At 51.2% G+C, this 23,716-nt stretch overlaps 2 protein-coding genes across 2 annotated transcripts in view; both read right to left on the bottom strand.

Annotated features, from left to right (window-relative positions):
* The window catches only part of Pak4 (p21 (RAC1) activated kinase 4), a 38,514-nt gene extending 26,623 nt beyond the window's left edge, over positions 1-11,891 (bottom strand). Inside the window, exon 1 of the mRNA XM_028786199.1 lies at positions 11,787-11,891. The gene's annotated coding sequence lies outside the window, so the exon portion shown is untranslated. The remainder of the gene's footprint in view (positions 1-11,786) is intronic.
* Positions 11,892-21,333: 9,442 nt separating this feature from the next.
* Positions 21,334-23,716, bottom strand: part of Acp7 (acid phosphatase 7, tartrate resistant (putative)) — a 20,787-nt gene continuing 18,404 nt past the window's right edge. Inside the window, exon 12 of the mRNA XM_028786180.1 lies at positions 21,334-21,399. Coding sequence (XP_028642013.1) covers positions 21,334-21,399 — 66 coding nt within the window. The remainder of the gene's footprint in view (positions 21,400-23,716) is intronic.

Here is a 23,716-nt window from a genome sequence, read left to right as displayed (position 1 = left end):
GAGAGAGAGAGAGAGAGAGAGAGAGAGAGAGAGAGAGAGAGAGAGAGGGGCACACAAATGTAGAGATGGAAGGTGGCTCAGAGTCCGGACCAAATTGGACAGAATGACGAATGGCGCATGGACCTCAGTTGGGAAGTGTGAGGAAGCTGTTATGAGATTCATGTCAAGAGACAAATCTGAAAATTTCCTGGCTAACGTACAGAATGCTTAGAGTTTGTTTTAAGGATCACCTGGGACGGGGGGCACAGACAGTAGCTATTGTAAGGGCGACAGAGACCTGGGCCGGCTAGGAAGCAGTTCTCTCATGTGTCCCATGTTTATGAAGGAAGATGCCCAGATTACAGCAAATCTGTGGGAGCATGGCCCTCCCCGGCCACAGTGTAACAACAGCAACGAGGACACTAATAACCCCTAATGACACAGCAACAGCCATTCCAGGCTGCACATACACACGCTGACTCACTCAATCCTCCAGCCACCCTGGCCGGGAGTCGGTCATCACCCCAGTGCCCCAGGTGGGAACTGGGACATCTGAGCCCAGGCCTAACCCAGAGAAAGAGAGGAAGCAGTCTTGGAGGGTCCTGGAGGAGGTGGAGGAGGCACAGCCAGAGCTGCTGGGGATTAAAATAACACACGCTCTTACAATGTGATAATCACATCTTTAACACAAGCCCTTGCTGGTACCAAACTAGGGTCAGCAGACAGTGCAAGCCCAAACAGCCAGAATTGTAGCTGGCAGTGGTGACCAGACATGAGCCCACAGAGTAGCTGGAGGCTGCAGGTGACACAGCAACCTCAGGACACTGCATCCTCAGTGCCAGGAGTGAGGGCAGGCTGGGAAACAGGCCCAGTGATGCCAGCATCCTTCCATGGGAACAATGTCATAGGCCTGCAGACATACCCCTTCCAGCCTCCCAGGAGAAATTTCTGCCAGGGATGGGGAAGGCACACATGAACAAGATGGGGGTGCGCCACAGAAATACACGTGCGCACATGTGAGTGTGTGCAGAGTATTGCCCAGTCCCCTGGATGGCTTAGGACAGAAGACTAGAGCAGAGGTGGCTACCAGGCACAGAAATCTACTGTGGCCTCCACCGCCCTGTCTGTGAATGCAAGCAACAGTCCCGCCTCCCCAGAGTGTGCTGAAGTGCAGGAAGGTCCTGACACATCCTGAAAGCTAACACAAGTGTGCCTGCCATTCTCTCCCTCCGGCCACCAGTGGTACTTTGAAAACCTCTATAATGAGGAGTGGTGTGTCCAATGGCCTGGGCCCGGGTCCCTGCAACCCCTAAACCTGGTGAGTCTTTCTGCTGATGAAATGAGGAAGAGCCAAGAACTCAGCCGGTTCGAGACCTCAGGGGAAGGCAGACAGTGAGACTGCCTCAGAGTGAGGCTGACAGTGGGATGGAAGGAGGGGCAGGGCCAGTGTCCAGAGGTCTTTCTCCAGGCCACCCTCCCCCACTTAGAGTCACCAGAAGTCTGGGGCTTGCTTAGGAATGCAAGGAATGAAATCATGCCTGGTGCAGCCATCTCTGGGTCCCTCCCCCTCCAGATACTTTCAGGACCCATGGGGTCCAGCCAGCAGCCTCTCCCTGAGAGAAAGCCTGGGCCATCAATCACTCAGTGACCTGTCTGCACCTCCCCCACTACCAGCCCTCCCCTCAGAGTTCCACTCCCCAAGCCCTTGTCCCCTCAGGACCAGCAGCTACTGGGCCCAGGCAAGCATTCCCCTCACGGTCCTACTCAGGATATGTGGTGGGCAGCTATGACCAGCCATGTTACAGAGGGGCTGAGGGCTGACCTCCAGCTGCGGGGGCCAGCACCTGCAAAGGCTTCCTAGGGGTGCTAACCTCTAAGTCAGGACCTCAGAAGAAGTAAGGTGAGAACACTAAGCAGGCACTAACTGGAGGAGGGGACACAGGGACAGTGACTCCAGCTGGCTTATGGGAGATGCAGGGTATCCCCAAATCCTGCTAAGCCTACCAAGGGCCGCTTTGGTTTCCTCCCGCCACACTCTGGGGAGAGCCCAGCAGAGTCTTCCACATTTCTCTGCCTGTTCCATGATAATTAAACAGTAACCTGATTAGTCAAGGAAAACCTTTAATTAGCCCCTGAAATTGTTCAGGAAAATTACAGCTTCTCTGGGCACCCTACCTATCCTCTACAAGGCCCAGGATGGTGCCACAGAAAAAGCAGGGGATTGGGGAGGTCTTTATCCAACAAGGTCAAATTTGGAGAGCCAGGCATCTTACGGGAGTGAAGGGTGAAGACCCCATTAGAAAATAGCTGAAATCAACCCACAGTGTGCAGGCACGGGCCCTGTGGGAAAGCAGACACTGTTCCGAGGGCCAAGAGAGACATAAAGAAAAAGACACACCACAGCATGAACTGGGAGGCCGGGGTGGGGGAGGGGAGACAGAAAGGCACAATGGCCCAATGGGTACCAATCAAAGTCCAAGCCCCATAACCCACATAAAGATGGAAATAGAAAGCCAGTTCACAATGATGTCCTCTGGTGCCCACAAGCACACTGCAACACACCTGTGCACACACTCACACACATGCACTATGCACACATACTCATGACAGTAATGACACACCTGTGCACACACTCACACACATGCACTATGCACACATACTCATGACAGTAATGACACACCTGTGCACACACTCACACACATGCACTATGCACACATACTCATGATAGTAATGAACATTTAAAAAAAGCCAAAAGAAATGAGAAAACGCACTACCTTAGAAACAAAGGCTCTTGTTCAGAAACGAGAAATGAAACTTAAAATCCTGAGGGCAGGACGCGCAGATAACTTGACTAGGCCTTTGAAGGCCAGTAAGAAGCTGTCTGCCTGATGGCTGCCAGGGAGATGCCAGTCACATGGGAGGAGACACCAGGATCATCTTGGCACCGGGCTGTGGCTGTACCAAGGATTCCCCACAGGTGCCAGGCTCATATTCTCATCTGGAGAATGGGTCCGATGGTGTGGCACCCCTGGGATTCCAGGAAGGTCCGGCTGCAGTGTGGTCGGCTGGTCAATCCCTGCTAACTATCACCAGTCACATTAAATTCGCCCCAACTCAAGACCTGACCCCCAGTCTTCACCTCAAAGGCCCTGCCAGGCTCTTCCCAAGGAACAGCCACAGGAACTCGGATCAGATGACTCTTTAGGTGGCACGTCCACACTTGGGTCTCAGTACACACTCTGACAGTGACCTCCAGTCAGGGTAACTTACCCAGTCAGTCCACCGACATTTAGAACCACTGTACACAGACCAGTGAGAGCAGAGTAAGGACGAGCACCGATGGTCTACCCCAGCTAACACAAACCTTCAGGGACCACACCACAGAGGGTCCGAGCAACTATGCGGGAGTACAGAGACAAGCAAGCTGGGCTGCCAGCTGCATGGCAGGGTGTGGGTCACCGGTGGGGTGTGACTGCAGACTAGTGGTTAGGAGTCCCCTAAAAGGGGGCAGAGACCTGACAAGATGGCCAGAGCTCTCAGAAGAACCTCTGCTCTGAAGTAAGTCTTAGTCTGGAATGTTCCAGGGATCCCCTGGCAGAGGAGAGGACAATGAGGTGAAGGCTGGGTGTCCAGCCTTGAAGGAGGCTCCTCGAAGGGCTTCTTCTGGCTATGCGGGGCTGTGGGAAGCGGGGATAAGACAGTCCAGGGCATGCGCTGGGAGGAAGGCGGGAGCACCTTGAACAAGGAGGTGGCAAGGAAAAAAATAGACCAGGCGCCAGGCTATACGGGGAAAGAGGATGGTACTAATGGGGGAGGGGGTGGGAGGAGGGAGGGGTGAGGACCAGACCAAGGTGTACAAACCAAGGAAGACTGTTACTCAAACCTGCCCCCAGGAGAAGGCAGTGAGAGGTGACAGCCTAGTTCTGGTGACTTGTCATGGTGTGATTCTTTAGTCAAGGTCTACTCCCTGAACTAGACAGACTAGCATGGGAAACCCCGACTCTTGGCCCCTCCCCCATGGGCCTCCACCTAGCTCCTACCACCACCACCACCACCACCACCACCACCACCACCACCACCACCACAGCAAGCTTAGAGTTCAAATTCACAGAAAAAGTGCTGTCCCAGCACTTTGAAGGTTGAGACAAAAGAATTGCTGTGAACTTGTGGCTAGTCTAGGCTATACTGTCAGATACTATCTCAAAACACACAAAACAATAAATAAAACAAACAAAACTGGTCCAAAGTCAGCTAAGGAGTCTGACCGTACCAAGTGCTGCTGGGTGTGAGGCTGTGGGCAAAGCAAACTGTCACCAGGGTCAAGTTGTCTCCTGATGGGGAGGACACCCTGCCCTCCGCTCCTGGGAGTGGCCTGGGGGAGAAGGGTGGCAAGACAAGGGACATGAGAGACCCTGAGAAGAGGGGACACACACAGCCCAGCATGGCAGGGGACTCAGAAACAGATGTGGTACAGCAGTGGGATGAAGGAAGCATTACTGTACAGTTAAGTAGATCCACCTCACGGAGCTGAGGGACAAAGACTAGAAGATTCCATGTGTGTGAGTCTGAAAGCAGGCACAGTGGCACTGGGGTCCAGGAGCGCACACACACCATGGTCACCAAGGGTGGGGTAGCCACCTGGCAGGCGTGATTTGAGGGAGATGAGTGGGCTCTAGGGTGCTGTGTCTTCTGTCTCTCTGAGCGGAGGCTGAGCATGCAGGGCCACCTTACAGTTCCTGGTTCACATAACTGTATCTTATGCATTGTTCTACATTTGACAGTAACAAGCCTTTTAAAAGTAATAGAATAGAGACTTGAGAAGATATCTCAATGGACAGAGAACTTGTTCAGCAAGCACAAGAACTCAAGTTCAAGTCTCTAGCATGCAAATTAAAAACCAGGCCAGGCTGCATATACCTGTAACCCTATGGTACAGACGGAGGCTCCTAGGAACCTTCTGGCAAAAAAGGCAAGATTCTATCCTGTGAGAGATCCTGTCTCAAAGCAAGGGCAGAACTCAATAGCACCCAAGTTCCTGCCGTGGTCTCTGCACACACTGGGTACACAAAGAGCAGTGGGGTTGAGCTGGAGGGCGTGGCTCTGGGGTGGAGTCACTAGCTAGACTCCAGCTGGAGGTATGGCTCCGTAGTGAGTTCTTGTCTCTCATGCACAAAGGCCCTGGCTTTAACCCCCAGCACTGTGCACACACACTAAGTAGTACAATCTTAAACGCTGTAAGTGGATACAGCATTTTGGTTGAATAATCTCTGATTGGGCTGCTGTGGAGATCTGTGGGGAAAGAAAAGGCAAGGGCTGTGGAGACTGGGAGTGGGAGATCCCTCAAGGGAGGAACAGAACTGCCTGAAGGAGGAGTCCCTGGTCGGGGGTGAATCTGTGGAGAAGTCTTCGGTGGTCTATTTTCTTCCCCCGGCCTTTGTGACTGCAAACTGTGGGGGACAGACGAGAGGGGCAAGCCTTGGTGTCTCGGTTGGCCACTCTGTCCTGTGGGAGTGGTGAAACTGGACTAGGAATCTGGAAACCTGCACAATGGGGCTTTATCAGAGTTCCTGGGGCTGGAGGGGCGGAACATCCTCTGTGAGAGAGGCCCCACCTGTCTTGGTCTCCTTGGAGCTGTCCCACAGCCTGGAATGAAAACACCAGGAAAGATGAGCCTTCTCAGTGTTGGGAGTGGCCAGAGTGCTAGCCACAGTGAGCAGCAGCCCTCCTGGGTCTAACCCCAGTCCTGTTTACAGTGGCCAGTTGTTCTGAACACCATTCCAGGCTGTCATTTCCTGCCCTAAAAATGGAGATATGTGACGCCGGGCTTGGTGACAGTAAGTTCAAGGACCAGTAAGTTCGGGACATACTCAAAACAGAGTGTGGTGGTGCACACCTGTAAACCCAACACTAGGGATAACAGAACAAGAAGACCACTAACTAGTTCAAGGCCAGCATGAGCTACACAGTGAGCTCCAAGCCAACCTGGGTTACAAATATACAAACAGAAAACACAAAAACATGAAACAAAGAAAGAAGCACTGAAGTCAACAACCTCGACCACTTCATTTTGCCTACTGAATAAACAGGTACACCCCCAAACAGCCCTCTGGGAAAGTAGCACTACTACTATCTCCATGAAGATAGATAAAGTCTAATTAGCCCAGGCTAGCCAGGAACTCAGTCCCTCTGCTTCCCTCCTGAATGCTGGGATCACAGGCACGTGGCACCACACCCAGCCAGGAGGCATCAAAGGATGCTGAAGTACCTTTCAACAAAATACTCATTTAAAGGACTCAGAACAGTGAGGACCTAGGTCACCAACCCAGGGTCCACAGTCAGAGTGCCAGACAACATCCTGCCTGAAGCAGCAGAGTGTGTGCTCCTGAGATCCTGGGGGTGGGAGCACAGTACCCAGACAGCACCCATTTGGCAGGTGGAGCACGCAGCAGAGCTCCAGGCGCCCAGCGCCGACCCTCACACTCAGTTCTAGGCACCCACACCGGCAGCCATGTTTGGTTACTCAGCTGTCTGGACATGGAATAGACAGGACGCATGGGCCACAGGGCACTCAAAGATGCACTCGGCTGTGGCCCAGAGCTTTAGCAAAGTGAAAAATGCAAGCCAGGCGTGACGGTACAGATCTGTAGTCCCAGCACTTGGGAGGCCGGGGCAGGAGGACCACAGAGAGGTCGAGGCTGCCCAGGCACTGCCTGTGGATACTTTGCTTCACAGTGGGGTGAGGGAATAGGACACACTTGAGTGGAAACAGAAGGGAAGGGAGTGTTTGTAGGAACAAACGTTTGAGGAGAATCTGTGAACCTGGGAACAGAGGACTGTGCTGGGACAGGGAGCAGCATCCTGGTCACTCTCCCTCCCGACTGCGTGTGGTTTCCAGTGACTGCATAGAGACTAGGTAATCCACGCACACGCAGAACAATGTGCCTGCATATGACAATGCAGGAAGAGAAGTGAGGTCGGTGACAGATGCTCTTCAGGGTCCACGAGCAGGAGACGCAGCACTGCAGCTATGCTTTAGAGAAAGCCGGGGTCAGAGTGCCTGCCAGAAGACACACCTGTGAAAGCCATCAGGTTTGAGACTGTGGAGGACTCATCAGGCTCTGAGCTGAGGAGCACTGTGCACACAGACGTCCCTCACATCTGCCTTGGGCTCGGTGGGCAGGGAACTGAAACCACCCCTATTTCACCAGGGAGGAGGCTGTCTCTTCCCCAGAGGCTTCGAGTAAGGGGGACTGGCCAAGAGATACGCCAGTATTGTACATTAGTCAGGGAAGTCCCCATTGTCCCTCAGATTGCTGGTAAAGAGCAGGACACCAGCAGTCCCAGGAGGCAGGCTGTAATGAGCTGTGGCTTCTGTCCTACTGTCACTGCGTGCTCCCTGGGGATCTGGGGAATTCCCCTTCTGACCTTCCTCAGACCCCACCCCCACCCCCACCACACTTTTCTGTGAGCCAAGTTGTCCAGCAGACAATAAGCCTTGGCCCTGGATGAGCAGGGGGGGCAATCCATTTCCCTGGCCGGGACCTGGAAAGGGATGGCTTCCCACTGGCGGCCTCTGCAGTCACCAGTCTGATAGGGAGATGTAAGAAACAGCTGCTGGGGACACCCCTGACCGGCGTCTGGCCAGGAAATCTACCTCATCATAAGCCGCAGGCCAAGAAGCAGTGCAGAGTGATGTATAAGGAAGGGCAGGGTCATGGCAGTACTGGCGGGGACACGAACTTCCCATCCATCACTTCTCATGGCCAACAGGTCCTCAGAGAACTTGTCTGAAAGGGGACCTGGGTAAAACCTATGGGGATGGAACCGAACACTGCCCGATCAAAGCTACTTTAAGATCACTGGAGGCTGTCAGTAGGAACAGTGATTTTAGAGCCCTAAGCCAGGGTTCAAATCCTGCCTCCCCCTGTTACTGGCATGCTAGGTACCTTAGACAAGTCCATCTCTCTGGGTTTGTTTTCTCATGACTAAAGACAGTTGCAAAGATCATGTGAGCTAGTATGGGGGGAAAAGGTCACACGGGGCCTTTTCCTCTCATAGCATCCTTGCTGCCTCCCCGACAGTCTACCTCTTTGATAGCAACTGGGCTGTCTTGGCTTTGGGGTTTTGAGACAGGGTCTCGCCAGGCAGTGGTGGTGTACGCCTTTAATCCCAGCACTTGGGAGGCAGAGGGAGGCGAATTTCTGAGTTCGAGGCCAGCCTGGTCTACAGAGACAGGGTCTCATGCTTCTGGTCCCTCTGATCCCACCTCCTGGTTTATAGGCATGCACCATCAGGTCTGGTTCTATGTGATACTAGGATAGAACCCTGGGCCTCCCCGTACAAGGCAAACAGTCTACAAACTGAACCACAACCCCAGCCAGCCTAAGCAAGCTTTATAAAGGGACACCGATGCCACCCAAGCCCTCCCTGTGATGAGACTAAAAGCCAATGTTCCTCACCTGTCCTAGCCTGGCAGCGCTTGTCATGCACTCTTGGTCCCCAACACCACCATCTGCTCAGCCTCACCAGCTATTCCAGCAGCCTGTGACTATCCCAAGCTTGCTCGGCCCCAGGGCCATCACCACCTGTTTTATTTTTCCACTCTTTGAAGGCCTGGTTCATTCTTTCTCAATCAGATGTCTCTTTTTTCAAGAAAGCCCTCTCCCCACTGCCTGAACCTACTCCTCTGACCTATCTGGTTGTCACTGTCCAGGGACAAATCTGACAGGCTCTGTTAGTTAGTTATGCAACCAACAACCACACAGGCAGAGTGTAAGAAGGCCCACCCCTACCAAGTCAGGCCTTTTCTCAAATGGCTACCCTGAAAGGTGTTCCTAACAAGACGGTGGTCAATGTTACACATGTCCTAGAGAGCAATAGCCAAAGCCCCGAAGCCCACTAGCTGGGGCATCAGGACAAAGTAGTCACAAAGGCCATCTCCCCAGGTGTCCACTGCCTGGAGTAGTGGGGGCAGCCCATCATGTCTAGGCGGGGCAAATCACTGTAGCCAGGGCTACAACAGTCGTAGCAGGTGGGGCAGTGAAAGCACCTCTGGGCACTGCTGGGAAGCACACAGCACCTCAAAGAGAGCCATCCCTCAGCATCAGGGCCCAGTGTGAGTTCACCACAAGGTGTAAGTCAAGAAACACTGTGGCTATGGCTGAGAATATTCATCATAGCACAGTGACAGCTCAACAAGAAACTGACCATGTGGCCAACAAGACATGATGACTCCTATGTGACCAATCATGAGGAAGAAATACTGAATTGCAGGAAAACAAGTGGACGTCCAAGGCCTTGAGGGTGCAGAACACAGTGACACTATCTGTGCACTGTGAGACAGCAGCGGGCATGAGCCAGGGGCATCCAAAGGACAGAGACCAGCTCTGGATGGGCGGGTCAGGTGTGCTGAGGTGGAGACGTCATCTACTAGCCTGCTGTCTAGGTAGTGAAGGTGGCTTTGCTCCTCCAGTTCCTCAGGGACAGTGTGCTGGGTGGACTGCATCCCTGGCGGGACAGTCCCTAGCACTGAAAGCTCTGCTCTTCTCACTAGCCAACCATAGCACATAAAGAACAAAATTAGTCAACATAAAAACACTTGCTCAGGACCCAAAGACAAGGCAGGGGCCTGACTCTGGGTCTCCAACGGCACAGCCCCCACCTCTCCTTCTCTGTGCCAAGCTGGCACCAACAAGGCTGGGAATCTGGGTGACCTCACAGATCTGGTGCTGGCAGTATGCCAGCTCTCTGACACTGTCAGGGGCAGGCGGGTGGGGGTGGGGGTGGGGGTGGGGGTGGGTTGCCTGTGGGGAAAGTTGGGAGCCATCGATAAGACTAGTGCTTCCAGGGTATGCCAGGCTGCCCAGTGCCTACTGAATGCCAGGTTCCAAGCCCAGCTCTCCATACCCAGCACTCTTATTAGATCCACTTTACAAAGAAGGAAACTGAGGCACTTACTATAAGTGGCCCTTCCCAGGTTGAACCACTAGTAGGCCAGGACCTATGTTCTTTTTGACCTTGTGTCCCTTCCTGTCCCTCCTACTCATCTTTCAGAGCTTCCTTGAGGGACTTTCCGAAGACAGGAACCTCAGGACAGAACCAGCGTACGGGCACTCTCCCTGTCCCAGCTCCATTTAGGCTCAGTGTTGACTGCTGAGAGCTGGTCTCAGCGTGCTCCTATAGGAGAGACTGAGCAGGTGTTGAGGGTAGGACTCTGTGCCTATTGTCCCCTTGCTACAGTGTCCTAGGACCCAGCACAATGCCTAACGGCCCCCAACAGACACTCTGCAGACAACTGGTGCTGTAGAAGCACCCAGAAACCAGCAGAAGTGTGCATGGCCTCAAGAGCCAGGAAAAGGCAGAACAGGCTCTCCCATGGAGGGAGAAAGAAAGCAAAGCCAAGAGTTGCCCAGGGCTGGCTAAGCATAAGTGACTGAAGCGGAAAGATGGCTGACAGGTCAAAGCCCTGGAAGGAGAACCAAGCCTCAAACTGAAGCGTTTGGGAGCCACTGAAGACCACAGGGAGAGCTTGTGGTGTCAGGAATAGAGAACTCCTAAGGTCACACCCACCCAATCAGAGGCTCATTGGACTCTGGGCCACCCACCAACATGCCACTCCCATAGGCCCAGTGGAACCTCCCCTCCCAGGTCACACCCTTCCAAGGAGGCAAAACAGACACTCTGTTCCCACCTAGGGAGTGGCTTCCAGGAACAGACCTCCTGGGAAGTGGACACTGTGGCAGGTAGCTAATCAAAGCTCCTGCCCCTTAAACCAAGCTTTCTCGGCGTTACTTTTTCTATCTGGAAAACAGGGGTGTTCTCTAACACCCAACTCACCCATCTCACAAGATAAGGGATGAAAACAAGACCAGGCACACACGGTGCGCTCTCTCGTTAAACATTAACCACCGGCATCAAGTTTTTTTTTTTTTTGTTTTTGTTTTTTTGAAAGGCAGCAGGCTACAGAAGCTCTCTGGGACAGAGCTCCGGCTCTGGAATCCTAGCCGCTCACCTTACTCATTAGCTGACCTGGGGCAAATCACTTAGCTTCTTAATAACAGCGTTGGCTCCGGTGCTGTTGTACTGAGCGCTACAGAGCGCTAAATGAGTACGTACGCAGAGCTTTAACGCGGAGAGGGACGCTCGGCCTATCATCAGTGTTTTATCAGTGTGTGGCCTTCATCATTTGTGGGAAGGGGCTCTCCCCCTTCTACTCCCACCACCAGGACGCACTTTTGAAGGTTGTTAAACGTCCCTGGACCCCCTCCCCACTGCACGTACCCCGCCTCAGTTTTTAGTTTTTGACCCTCCCAGAACATCTACACCCGTCAGATTTTTATCTTCGCACCCTCTACCTACGCGCCGTCTCAGACACCCCCAAACCTAAAACCCATTCACCTCCTCCTTGGGTTGAGGCTTTTAAAATCTTCAACCAGGCCGCCGCCCACTTCTTTTGGTTGTGACCTCCGACCCTTACAGACACACCCTCCTCTTAAGTTACTCTGAGCGCCCCCTTTTACGAGACCCGTTCCGAAACCCTCCTACGCGCCCCCACTTAGTATTTCAAACTTCGCACGGATTTCACACCCGGCCACGCCCCCTCCGCGGGCCTCACCCCTGATCGCGACAGTCCCCGCCCCTTTCCTCATTTCTGACCCGCGACCCTTTTCCACGCGACCCTTTCCTCCAAGAGTGAACTTTGACCCCACCGGCCCCGCCCCCTTCCGAATACCCGCTCCCTCACAGCGCGTCCGCAGATCCACCCGCCCCCAATCGCAAGCCCCTTGCACGGTAATCCCCTAACCTACCGGTTTGGCGCCGCGGTCGCTCGCAGCCTAGCTGCCGGACCCAAAACTCTGCGCCCGCGCACCGCCTTCAGCTGTCTCGCGCCGCCGCCACCGCGGCTACTGCCGCCGCCATGTTGAATACCCAACGAACATCCGGGGCCTCCCCTACTCCTCGCCGCCCACTAGTTCCCATGGCAACGGAGCTGACCGGGCGATGGGCGGGGCCTGTTTGGGGGCGGAGCGATGAGTCGGGCAGGGTTCCCTGAAACCACTGATTGGTGCGCGTTGTCCAATCGGCGACCTCTAGGAGGAGAATGACGAGCAGAGATTGGGAAGTTTGGAAAAGGTGCGGGGACGTTGATTCCCCGCCCACTCCGCCCCTTAAAGGGGAAATAGCGGCTTTCGTGTGGCACAGATTCCCACGGGCTCCCAAAGAAGTAAGTGGAATAGGAGAACATAAAGGCCAGAAACAGTTCTCAAGCACCTATTATGGCTTTTGCTAGCACGCGACTAGTTCTACTATAAACCGGGTACCACAACCCTCTTGCTGTAACACCCATTTTACAGGTAAAGAAACAGGCTAATCGAACGCTGGTTGGCTTATGACTACCTTTGGAAGGAAGTAACCAGTTTTGAATGAAGCTCTGTCCGAATCTGGAAATCTGACACTACTTGATCTTAATCTTTGAAATAAGCTTGTTTGCTTGTTTTTAAATCAATCACGGCTGTGTGAGATGTATCAGTAGGTACAAGGCGCTTCCTGCCTAGACTGACAAGTTCCATCTCCTGGAACCACACGGTAGAACTGATTCCCACAAGTTGATCTCTAGCCTCCACAAGAGAGCCGTAGACATAAAATAAAGAAATAAATGTAATTGAATGTTTTTAAATGAATCAAAATGGAAAATACAGGGGAAACGAAACCCATAAACTAATACCACCCTTGCATCTATGGTTTTATTAGGTCTTACTGAAACATTTAAAAACGCTTTCTTATCTTGAGGTTTTTGAGGGTTTTGTTTGTTTATTTGGGTATTAGACATTGAATTTAGGGCTTTATATAGGACAGGAAAGCAGTACTAGGTAAGTCCCCAGCCCTAGGGAATTCTAGGCAAATGCTTTCCCCAGCTGAGCCCCTTGGGAGACTGAGATTACAGGTTTATCCCAAACAGACTTTCTCTGGTTCTTTTCATTGGCTTTTTCTTCTGTCTGGAAGATTCTCTTCTTTAAGCATCCTCCTGACTCCCAGTGTTCCTTTGGGTTCATTATTTTGGGTTCTATTATGTTCTCTAAGAGACAAAACATCCTACCGTGTGCTACTAAATCCTTTGCCAGATTCTGCTTATTTTCCTTTGCTGACTGTGGTTTTGTGTCTGGCTGGCTGGTTTGGGTTTCCTGAGACAGGGACTCACTATGTAGCCCAGGCTGACCTTGAACTCTTGGTTTTGCTCATGGCCAGGGCCTTGATATTATTGGTATGTAATTGCTCAGTACATATTTATAAAAAGGAATGGCTGAATAAAGGGTAATCCTACCCTCTGAAGATTCACTTAAATGCTTGTTGCCTGTGCTCTGTACCTGCACACTGCCAGGCACATAGCAGGTGTTTTGTTAACATGTGCAAACCATGGATGAATGAAGGGCTGCTGTTCAGGTCTCTGCTTGTCTTCTTTTCTCCCCCTCCCCCATATTCCCATCTCTCTCTTCGTCTTATTTCCAGTTGAACTCAGGGACTCTGATGCACTAAAAGAGTCTTTTACCACAGGATTCATAGGTTTATGTCACTTTACCATGGCTAGAAGAATGGTCTGAATAGTATATCTTTAAAAATATATATTTATGAGGAGAACTGGGAGGAGTGGAGGGAGGGGGCGCTGAAGTTGGGGTGTAATATATGAAAGAAGAATAAATTTAAAAAATTATTCCCTCAACCCAGAAAAATAAATAAATTAAAAAAAAATATTCCCCATCCCTATACATGTATGTGTGTGTGCATGTGTGTGCACGTGTGCATGTGTGTGTATGTATGCGTGCTTGTGCAGTGTCCTCAGAGTTCAGAGGAGGGTCTCTGAAAGAGCAGCCAGTGCTCTGAAGCATGGAGCTGTTTCTCCAGCCGTAGATAATACCTTTTAAAACTAAGACTATATACCTCATCAGTGGCTCTTAATGTCAATAAATATTCTTCAAGAAGATTAATTTTGGGGCTGCCTAAGAAGCCAGACTACTAATTTACTCTAATTTGCTTAGCCAAATTTTTCTTGTTGAGTTTCTATGCTGTGGTACATATTTTGCTTTTAGAAACCATCATGTGCCGGGCAAGGGTGGCGCACGCCTTTAATCCCAGCACTTGGGAGGCAGAGGCAGGTGAATTTCTGAGTTCGAGGCCAGCCTGGTCTACAGAGTGAGTTCCAGGACAGCCAGGGCTACACAGAGAAACCCTGTCTCGAAAAACCAAAAAAAAAAAAAAAAAAAGAAAAAAAAAGAAAAAAAGAAAGAAAGAAAGAAAAGAAAAAATCTAAGCAGCTAAATGTTTGTGTAGCTAAATCCAAGCAGCTAAGTAGTTGCTTCCTTTGAGTATATTGCCACAGACTGATGGGCCAAAGGAAATGTGAATGTGTTTGCTTGGGCTGGTGTTTTGTTGTTGCTTTTTTTAATGACAAAGTCTCATGCGACCCAGGCTCATGCTGCCTGGAACTCATTATGTAGCCAAAGACGACCTTAAACTGCTGATCTTTCTGTTCCCACGTCCCCAGTGCCGGGAATACAGGTGTGACCACCATTGCCACCCTGTACATACAAAGCTCCTGTAGCAGTGGGGCTGCGAGAGGCAGCGGGTGCTCTACACTGTCTTCCAGCCTTTCTTCCTTCCTTCCTTCCTTCCTTCCTTCCTTCCTTCCTTCCTTCCTTCCTTCCTTCCTTTCTTTCTTTCTTTCTTTCTTTCTTTCTTTCTTTCTTTCTTTCTTTCTTTCCTCCCTAATTTTTTTCAAGACAGGGTTTTTCTGTTTAGGTCTGGCTGTTCTGGAACTTGTTCTGTAGACCAGGTTGGCCTCAGACTCAGAGATTCACCTGTCTCTGACTCGCGAGTGCTGGAATTAAAGGCGTACCCCGCCATACCTGGCTATTCCGAACACTTTTATCCACTGGGAGTTTTATGCTAAAGTGGAATTATTGGTTTCTAGTTCACTCTGGAAGAATGAACTAAGTTGGGAGAATTCTAGTAGCTCATTCACTTACCAGCTGCCCTCTGCTGCCTCCCTATGGTCGGGGACAGACATTGCAAGATCGTACAACGGACTCACACTTCTGCCCGCCTTCAAAGTATTCTTCTCACCAGTGTTTAAAACACTCTTGGTTTTTTTTTCCCCTCTTTCTTTATAGTTGTTTGTTTTGCCTGTGTATGACTGTGAACCAGAGCGAGGAGGATGAAGAGAGTATTCTCTCCTTCCGCTGTGTGTTTCCTGGGATCGAATTCAGGCCATTGAGCTCAGTAGCAAGAACCTTTGCCCGCTGAGCTATCTCCTCAGCCCTCTTAATAGATTTTAAACTGAGGTCTGATTTCAAAGCCTATGCTGGCTCAATAAATATATACACTGAGCACTCGCTGCGAGCCGATCGCATTGAATAATGAGAATGCCAACATTGACAAAGTATGCTATGCGGCAGGCCATGTAACATACACGCCCCCTTAAATTTTGCAGTAAGGTTCTCCTAGGAAGATGTAAAACTAACATCTGTCTCCACGCAGGGGTGGCGCGTGCCAACAGCCAATGGAATGACTCACGCACGTTTATTAGGGGTTATTTATGGGGCGGTGGAGAGCTACAAATGACTGCACCCCCCTCCCAGGACACCCCCCACATCCTGTTCAGTTACTCCACAGATGATACAAACCAGGGCTTAGACCGCCACCTAGTGTTAGAACAGCAAACTTCAGGGCCTGGAACAACCAGACTCTAGGAAAATTTTGTGCTTAGGTCCTTAAGAAAGAGGGCTATTGCCGGGCTGGTGGTGGCTCACGCCTTTAATCCCAGTAAGGGGGCTGGGGGCGTGGCCCAGTGGTAGAGCCCCTGCCTAGAATCCCCCAGTGAGGGGCTGGGGGCGTGTCTCAGTGGTAGAGCCTCTGCCTAGAATCCCCCAGTGAGGGGCTGGGGGCGTAGTTCAGTGGTAGAGCCCCTGCCTAGAATCCCCCAGTGAGGGAGGGGCTGGTTCTCTGGCTGACCTGTGGGGCAAATGTACTGGACTGGTTGAAAGAAGCCATTTTCTAAAGGTTAGTACTGCATAGCTCTATTCACAGTATCGTAGGAAAGGCAAATCTAACCTATACTGACAAAATTAGATTAGTTGATGCTAGAGGCTGACGGGGGCTGGCAGTTGCTGCAGGGAAATCTAGGCGATAGAAATATTCTCTCACAAGCAAGGGCATGGGGCCACCTGTGTGTAATCCCAGCATCCAAGAAGTGGAGGCACGGTGATCATAAGTTCAAGTCCGGCCGTGTGGTGGTGGCGCACGACTTTAATCCCAGCACTTGGGAGGCAGAGGCAGGCGGATTTCTGAGTTCGAGGCCAGCCTGGTCTACAGAGTGAGTTCCAGGACAGCCAGGGCTACACAGAGAAACCCTGACTCAAAAAACAAAACAAAACAAAAAAACCCAAAAAACAAAACAACAAAAAAAAAGTTCGAGTCCATCCTCAGCTATATCGTGAATTCGTGGCCAGCCTGAGCTACATGAGAAACCAAACTATGAATCTCCCTAGAACATAATGATCCCCCTGTCTCCATCTCATGAGTGCTGGGATTGCAGTCATGAGTCACCACACCCTGCTTCATCTTTTTCTATTTCTACACACTAATCAACAGTATGGGACTATCCCTCCATCCAGTGTTTCCATCCACGGCAGTCATTGAGGGGCCGTGTTAGCTATCAGATCAACTGTTGGCGAGTGGAGCGCAGGTGGGCCAATGTCTGTCACCTCTTTATGTCACAGCCTTGCAGGGAAGGCTGTCCAAGAGAGGAAGGGGACTGTGAAGTCTCTATGTTAGACCCTGAAATATAACGGATGGTGTTTTGTCAGCTACAGCTTACTGCCTTTGAGGGGAGGAGATACAAACGCTGTTTCTGGATGAGAGTGGCCTGGCAGTTGTGAGCGTACACTGTTCTTGTAGAGGACTCCAGTTGGCTTCCCGGCACCTATGTCTAACAGCTTGAGAGTCCTGTAACTCCTGCTCCGGGGAATCTGATGCCCTGTTCTGACCTCTGGCACCTGCTCACACAGTTGGCGCTCACTCACACAGACAAACATAAAAATAAAGCAAATATAAAGGACCGTGGGCGGGGAGAGGGGGAGGGGGCAGATGCTGGAGAGCTGGCTCGGTGGTTAAGACCACTTATACACATAGCCACATTCGTAGGTGTATCTTTTCTCATTTACAAATCCTTCTTGATATTACTATGGAGATGTAACTAGACACAATTAGCTGCCCTGCTTTAAGAGCAAACAGTCTAATAAGTGTATGCAGGCGTGCAAGTGCGGGAGTCCCTAGAGGCCAGAAGAGGGCACTGGATGCCCTAGAGTTTGAGTTACAGGAGTTTGTGGGCCATCATGTGAGTTCTGGGAACTGAACTCAGGTCCTCTGTTCCATCTCTGGCCCTAATAATGAACATTTTTTGACAAAGAAATCAGGCAAGCAATCCTATTCACAATGGCCTCAAGAAAAAAAAATAACCAGGAATACATTTGTGAGAATTAGTTACAAAGAAACCTTTAAAGACACTAAAGGAGGAAAACAGTGGAAGGAGGAGCCGGAGGGACGTCTGAGTTCACAGATTGGCCCGTTAATCTACAGACTCACTGCAATCCCTATAAAACCCCCTATGATATTCTTCATGAAGATACAGAAATAACAACCCAGCACTGAAGAGTTGGCTTAGTGGTTAGAGCACTGTTGCTCCTCCAGAGGACCTAGGGTCAATTCCCAGCACCCACTTGGCATTTTTCAACTGTCTATAACTCATGTTCCATGGGATCTGCTTGTATATGGTACACAGGCATCCATGCAGGCCAAACACGCATACACAGAAGATAAAAAAAAAAAAAACAGATCTCTTTAAAGAGGCTCCCAAACCACCAAACAATGAAACCGCAAACAAATGTACTATCATATGAGATTTTAATCATAAAAGAAAGCCGGGTGTGAGATTCCTGTGGGGACTCTTTTATCTTTCTAGTTTTCTGTGAGAACCACTTCCCACGTTAAAGCTTATTTTTAAAAATGAAGAGAAAGCACAATAGAGATGGTAACGCAGCCATGTTCATTTCAGCCAGCAGGAAAAACAGGTCACAAACTCTCCTGAGGCCCTCGGTAACATTTCCGTGCTCAGCGATTCCTTCTAAAACCTCGGGGTCTCCCATGCAGGATACATGGACCAGATATGGCAGCGTGGCCTCCTGGGTGTAGGTCTCCTTCTCACCAGGCTGTGGCTCCTGTGGCTGGCCTTTCTGTGAGTCCCCTGGAGCAGAGGCCTCCCTGTTCTGTATGAGGCTCTGGAGTGACAGGCTGGACTAAACATGGAAGCCTCCCTTCCGGTTTCCTTGTTCAGATACCCAGCAGTATGCACTGGGTGCCCAACTAAGGATCAGTGACCTGGGCTGGGAAAACAACAGAATCCAAGAAATCCTTGTGGTTCCTGGAGTTCCAGTTCTAAAGCTGACATAGAACAGATGAGAATGTGTCTACATGGTAAACATGTATGTATCCCGAGACGGTATGGTGGTGTGGTGCATGGCCCGTCACGCCAGCGCTTGATTGGGGTTGCCTTGGGATACACAGTGAGACCGTGTATCCGAAAACTGAAATAATACAAAACAAAAATAAATAAAAAAGGCAGCTAGTAGGCTGGAGAGAGGACCCAGGTTCAGTTCCCAGCACCCACGGGGTGGCTCACAACAATCTGTACCTCCAGTTCCAGGGGAATCTGACACCCTTTCCTGGCTTCCATGGGCACCAGGCATGTTCATAGTGCGCATGTAAGATATATATGTAAGAAAATGCATAGATATACATGTAAGAAAAACACTTATACACATAAGATAAAAATAAATAAAAACTTAACAACAAAAAAAAGGGCAGTCAGGAATAATGGCACATGCCTGTAATTCTATCACAGGAGAGGCTTCGGCAAGATCACTAGATCAAGGCCAGAAGGCCAGCCTGTGGGGAAGGTAAGAAATATGTCACTTGTCATCACAAAAAAAGTAAAAAGGAAATTGGAGGTTTGTCAGTGATTTGATCTAGGAGAAGAAATAGGATTTGGCACTGAAAAGAAGGAAGGAAAACAAGATGGGGAAAAAGAGGGGAGGAGGAAGAAGAGAGGAGAAAATCCAGGTTGGTGATGAGCTTTTAATTATGTTCCAGGCTGCCTCCCACCGGCTCCTCCTCTGCATACAGATGAAGAGACAGAGGTTCACAGAGGACCATGACTTGCTGTCGTCACACACACAGGAAGTGGCAAAGCTGGGCTCAGCCTCCTCGTGCTACCTGCCTGCAGCCTTTGTCCTCTGTGGACTCTCCCTGCCTGGCAGGTCCACAGCCTGCACAGTGGCATCCTCTGATACCTCATCCTGGGGTACCTCAGCAGTTCTGTGGGTCCACAGCCTTGAGTTGGCTCTCTTCAGCATGCCTTCGCCGGTCAGCATTCTATTCTCATGCATCATTTGGGTTGGGTGACCTGGTTTCTCTTTCTGATTCATTGCTGTCCCGGACATGGCCAAGTCAGAGCTTGGCATGTGATAGCCTTCCTAGGGCCTCTGCTGTGCCAGGTCACTTTTAGGCCCTGTCCTCCTTAGCACTGACAGGAGACTGAGAGACACCCATCCCAGAGTAGCAATGACCTAGAATGTGGGGCGAGGAGACACCAAGGACCCCAGTAGGATTAGATGGAGTGATAGACTCAAGAGGAAACAAAATGCCACTGGTCACCGGCACAGAATCCTGAGCCCAGGAAGGACACAGTGACTGGTGAATAAGGCAGACAGTGATGGCTTTGGGGTCTGGGGTATATGGAGCCCCAGAGACCTGGACTCCAACGGGACTCACCAGGGAAGACTATGAGGAGAACAATAGGAAGGAAACTTAGGTATAAAAGGTGTCAATCCCGAGCCGGGCTCAGGAGTGAACACCTGGAATCCTAGCAACTGGGAGGTGAAGGGAGGACATCCTCAGACACACAGGGCGTTGAAGGCCAGGCTGGACCACATGAAGACCTGCCTACGGTAGAGGAGGCAGGGAGCTTCCAACCTGGAGGCGCTGCAGAGAGTGAAGTCAGAACGGTCATTGTGGGCATTGGCGTTGCACAGGTGAAGTACGTGATGAGTTCCAGAAACTTCCACAAAGTCCATGAGTCTTGGAGTTAGTGACAGGCGAGCGAGACTTAGACCTGAGGAGGTTGAAAAACGCACTACTCGGCACAATGGGAGAACAGCTGTGACGTGACCCACGGGGCCAGGAATCTGCTGGGGTCAGCCCTTGGCATCGCATGGCTCCATCCGCAGTCCTCCCGGTGGCACAGAAGGCTCCGCGTGCGCATAGGCGCATGCGCGTAAGCGCTGCTCTGTCCTCTTCCTTTCTCCTTCATTGTTTTTCCGTGACAGCCACAGCAGCCGCCTCAGCCAATGGGGAAAGCGCAGCTCCGCCTCAGGGCCTTTGCTCTGGCAGAGCTCTGGGACGCCCTTCCGGTGTCACCTGTGTCCTCTCTCCTCAACTTTGGTCCAAGTGTCAGCTATCTCCCTGCAAACTGTCACTGCTCTTTTTTTTTTTATCCCTGAGCCCTTATCTCTTGTAAGCATGTTGCTATTCAAGTATCCAGACTACAAGGGGAGAGGTCTTGTTCTAACCCAGCCCATAATAGTTGCTCAACAAATCATGGTAGGATATGTAAAAGGAAGAAGAAGAGAGTACCGTGAGGGGAGAACATAGCATATCTGTGCCAGCTTTGCTTAGGGGAGGTGACAGCATTACTCCGCGCTCTCCTCCTGGAGAAGACAGTGCTGGCTGGGAAGTGGAGGCACACGGGGACACTGAACAGCACATGGTGGGCTACCAGCACAGATGCCAGGCAAGGGACCAGATGCAAAGGCAGAAAGAATGAGGAGTAACTCGCTGGCAAGTCTGGGTCGTGAGGGCTGTGCCCACCTTGCTGATCTCGGCACAGGACACCCTTCAGGAGGGGATAAAGGGACAGATGGCCCAAGTGGAAGTTTGTGTCAAGGGAGCCACAGCTGTAAGCCTCTTTCTTCTGAGGCTTTTGAGTCCTTGGCCCTGTCAGAGTGATGCCGGGGGGCGTGGCTATGCTGGCAGTCAGCCCTGCTGGTGCCCACATACCTGCCCTCCTTCTCTGGCCAGTCTGGGGCTCCCGCCTCTCCAGGAGGCAAGAGCTGTCTGACCTCTCTCAAGGCTGTACCCTCAGGCTTCTGGATGGTGAGGGAGTGGGATCCTGCCCTGACTCCCTCCCCAGGCCAAGGTACTGCCTGGTCACAGCAGCAAAGTGTCTTCATGAGGGGCATCCCGGTCTTAGTGGTACATCATCCTGCCAAGCAGAGGTCTAACCACCCAGACGTCATCCACAATCTTCCCATCCTGTGAAGGGCAGAAACGGGAGGCAGTGAGAAAGGAAAGCCTGGCCTGTGGAACCAGCAGGCCCAGTTCAAATCCCATTGCTGCCGCTAAGGATGGATGACCTTGAATGAGTGCCCACATCTCTCTGGGCCTCGGTTTTCCTCATTTGAAAAGTCCGGATGAGGGCCCTGTGTGGAGGGCCATGCCTTTAATTCTAGTACTCAGGAGGCAGAGGCAGGTGGATCTCTTGTGAGTTTGAATCTAGTCTGTTCTACAGAGAAAGTTCCAGGATAGCCAGGGCTACATAGAGAGACCCTGTCTCAGACCTACCCCTTCCTCCCCCCCCCAACAAAAGAGAAAGAAAAGCCAAGAGAAAGCCAGGAGTCGTGGTGTACGTGATATACATAGTACAGGTACACCCCTGTAATGCCAGCCAGCACTTAGGGCTCAGCCTGGGCTTTGTAAGAATATGAATCTTGCCGGGCGGTGGTGGTGCATGCCTTTAATCCCAGCACTTGGGAGGCAGAGGCAAGCAGATTTGAGGCCAGCCTGGTCTACAGAGTGAGTTCCAGGACAGCCAGGGCTACACAGAGAAACCCTGTCTCGAAAAACAAAACAAAACAAAACAAACAAACAAAAAAGAATATGAATCTTAACTTCCCGCCTGAGACAGTAATAACCTGCTATTTCTAAGGGATGGGATTTTTGTTTGTGTGGTTTTGGTTTTAGTTTTGAGACGGAGTTTCACGTACTATGCCTGCCCTTGAATTCAGTATCTACCCCAGATGACTTGAAATGTCCCCTCTACTTGCTTAGGCATGGGGCTTACGGGGTGTGAGGCGCCATTTATGCGGCGCCGAGGATCAAACCGGGAACACCATGTTTGATGGGCGACCGCCCTACACATGGAGAGGCACGCTGCCTCATCTGGCATGTACGGTCGGTCGAGAGCCTGCACTCCAGCGCTCTCAGCATCCGTCCTGCCTTACGCTGCTGCTCGGCTGCCTTGTTATGTAGATTAGAGGAACAATAAGAGAGCTTTGGAGGCCACTGTGACCACAGAGACAAGGGTCACAGAAGCCCGCGAGCACGTATGTGCACGCACGCTGCTCAGAAACGATGGTGGCACGCGTTGAGAGTGTGGTCTGTGGGTCAGATTACAGCTCTGCTGTCTGGACCCTGTGTGACCCTGGGAAAATCACTTCCCTCTCTGTTTCATCTATGAAAGAAACCCATCCCTGTGGGGACCACACCGGGGGTAAACTGCTTACACAGTACAAGTCAACCCAATCGCGTGCCTGGAGCACACACAGTAGTGCCCACTAAACTCCAACTTTTATTTCATTGTGTTGTTTTTGAGACAATGTCTAGCTGTGAAGCCCGGGCTGGTCTCGAACTTATGTTCTGATCCTCCTGCCTTGTAAGTAAGTACACTACCACACCCAGCTTGCAAATAATAATAATAATAAAATGCACAGTGAGGAGCTGGGGAAAGGTTCCGTACGTAAAGATCTTGCTGGTCAAGCACAAGGACCTGAGTTCAGATCCCCAGCACCACATAAAAGCCAGGCTTGGGACTAGGGAGGTGGCTCAAGGGTTAGGAGCGTTTGCTCCGTCATCATGAAGTTTGGATTTGGGGTCTCAGCACCCATGTGAAAAGCCTGTTTTCCCGTGCGTGTCTGTAATGTAGTCTCCAAGGGAGACAGGAGGACACTGGGGTTTGCTGACCCGTAGCTTAGCCTCATGTCCAGCAAGAGTGATAGAGGGAAGCAACCAAACACTCTCTTCTGTTCTCCATGTGCACACACACACGTGCGTGTGCACATGCACACCCACACACACGCACACGCGTACACACACGTGCACATGCGCCCACACACACACGCACACACACACACACACATACTGGACTGTTATTCTTCACGTCCACGGTACATGCGTCTGCCTCACTCCCATGAGCCAGCTGATCTTTCTCCCGCTTCAAAGTGACAAACACTTATCCTGCTTCCTACTGCCAGGTTCTGTTCACTGTCCTTTATGGCTGTTGTTACATAACATCACCCTGTGTGTTAGAAGCCGTGGTAGACCCCATTTCACAGATTTGAACACTGAAGAACGAGCACAGGCAGGATTCGACCCAGGCTTCCAATTTTAGAGTGATTTTTTTTTTCTCTTCTGAACCTTGAAGTTTAGGCCCTATGGCCTCGACCTCCTGACTCTTTATTTTGCTTGTTGTGTTGTTCTTTTTCAGACCTAGGGATTGAACCTAGGGCCTCACACATGTTAGGCATGCCCCCAGCCCCTCACTGGGGGATTCTAGGCAGGGGCTCTACCACTG

Source organism: Grammomys surdaster, unplaced genomic scaffold, assembly GCF_004785775.1.
Source record: "Grammomys surdaster isolate TR1022 unplaced genomic scaffold, NIH_TR_1.0 125430, whole genome shotgun sequence".
Lineage (NCBI taxonomy): Eukaryota > Metazoa > Chordata > Mammalia > Rodentia > Muridae > Grammomys > Grammomys surdaster.
The sequence above is the reverse complement of the archived record's forward strand: the minus strand, read 5'-3'. Positions and strand labels throughout refer to the sequence as shown.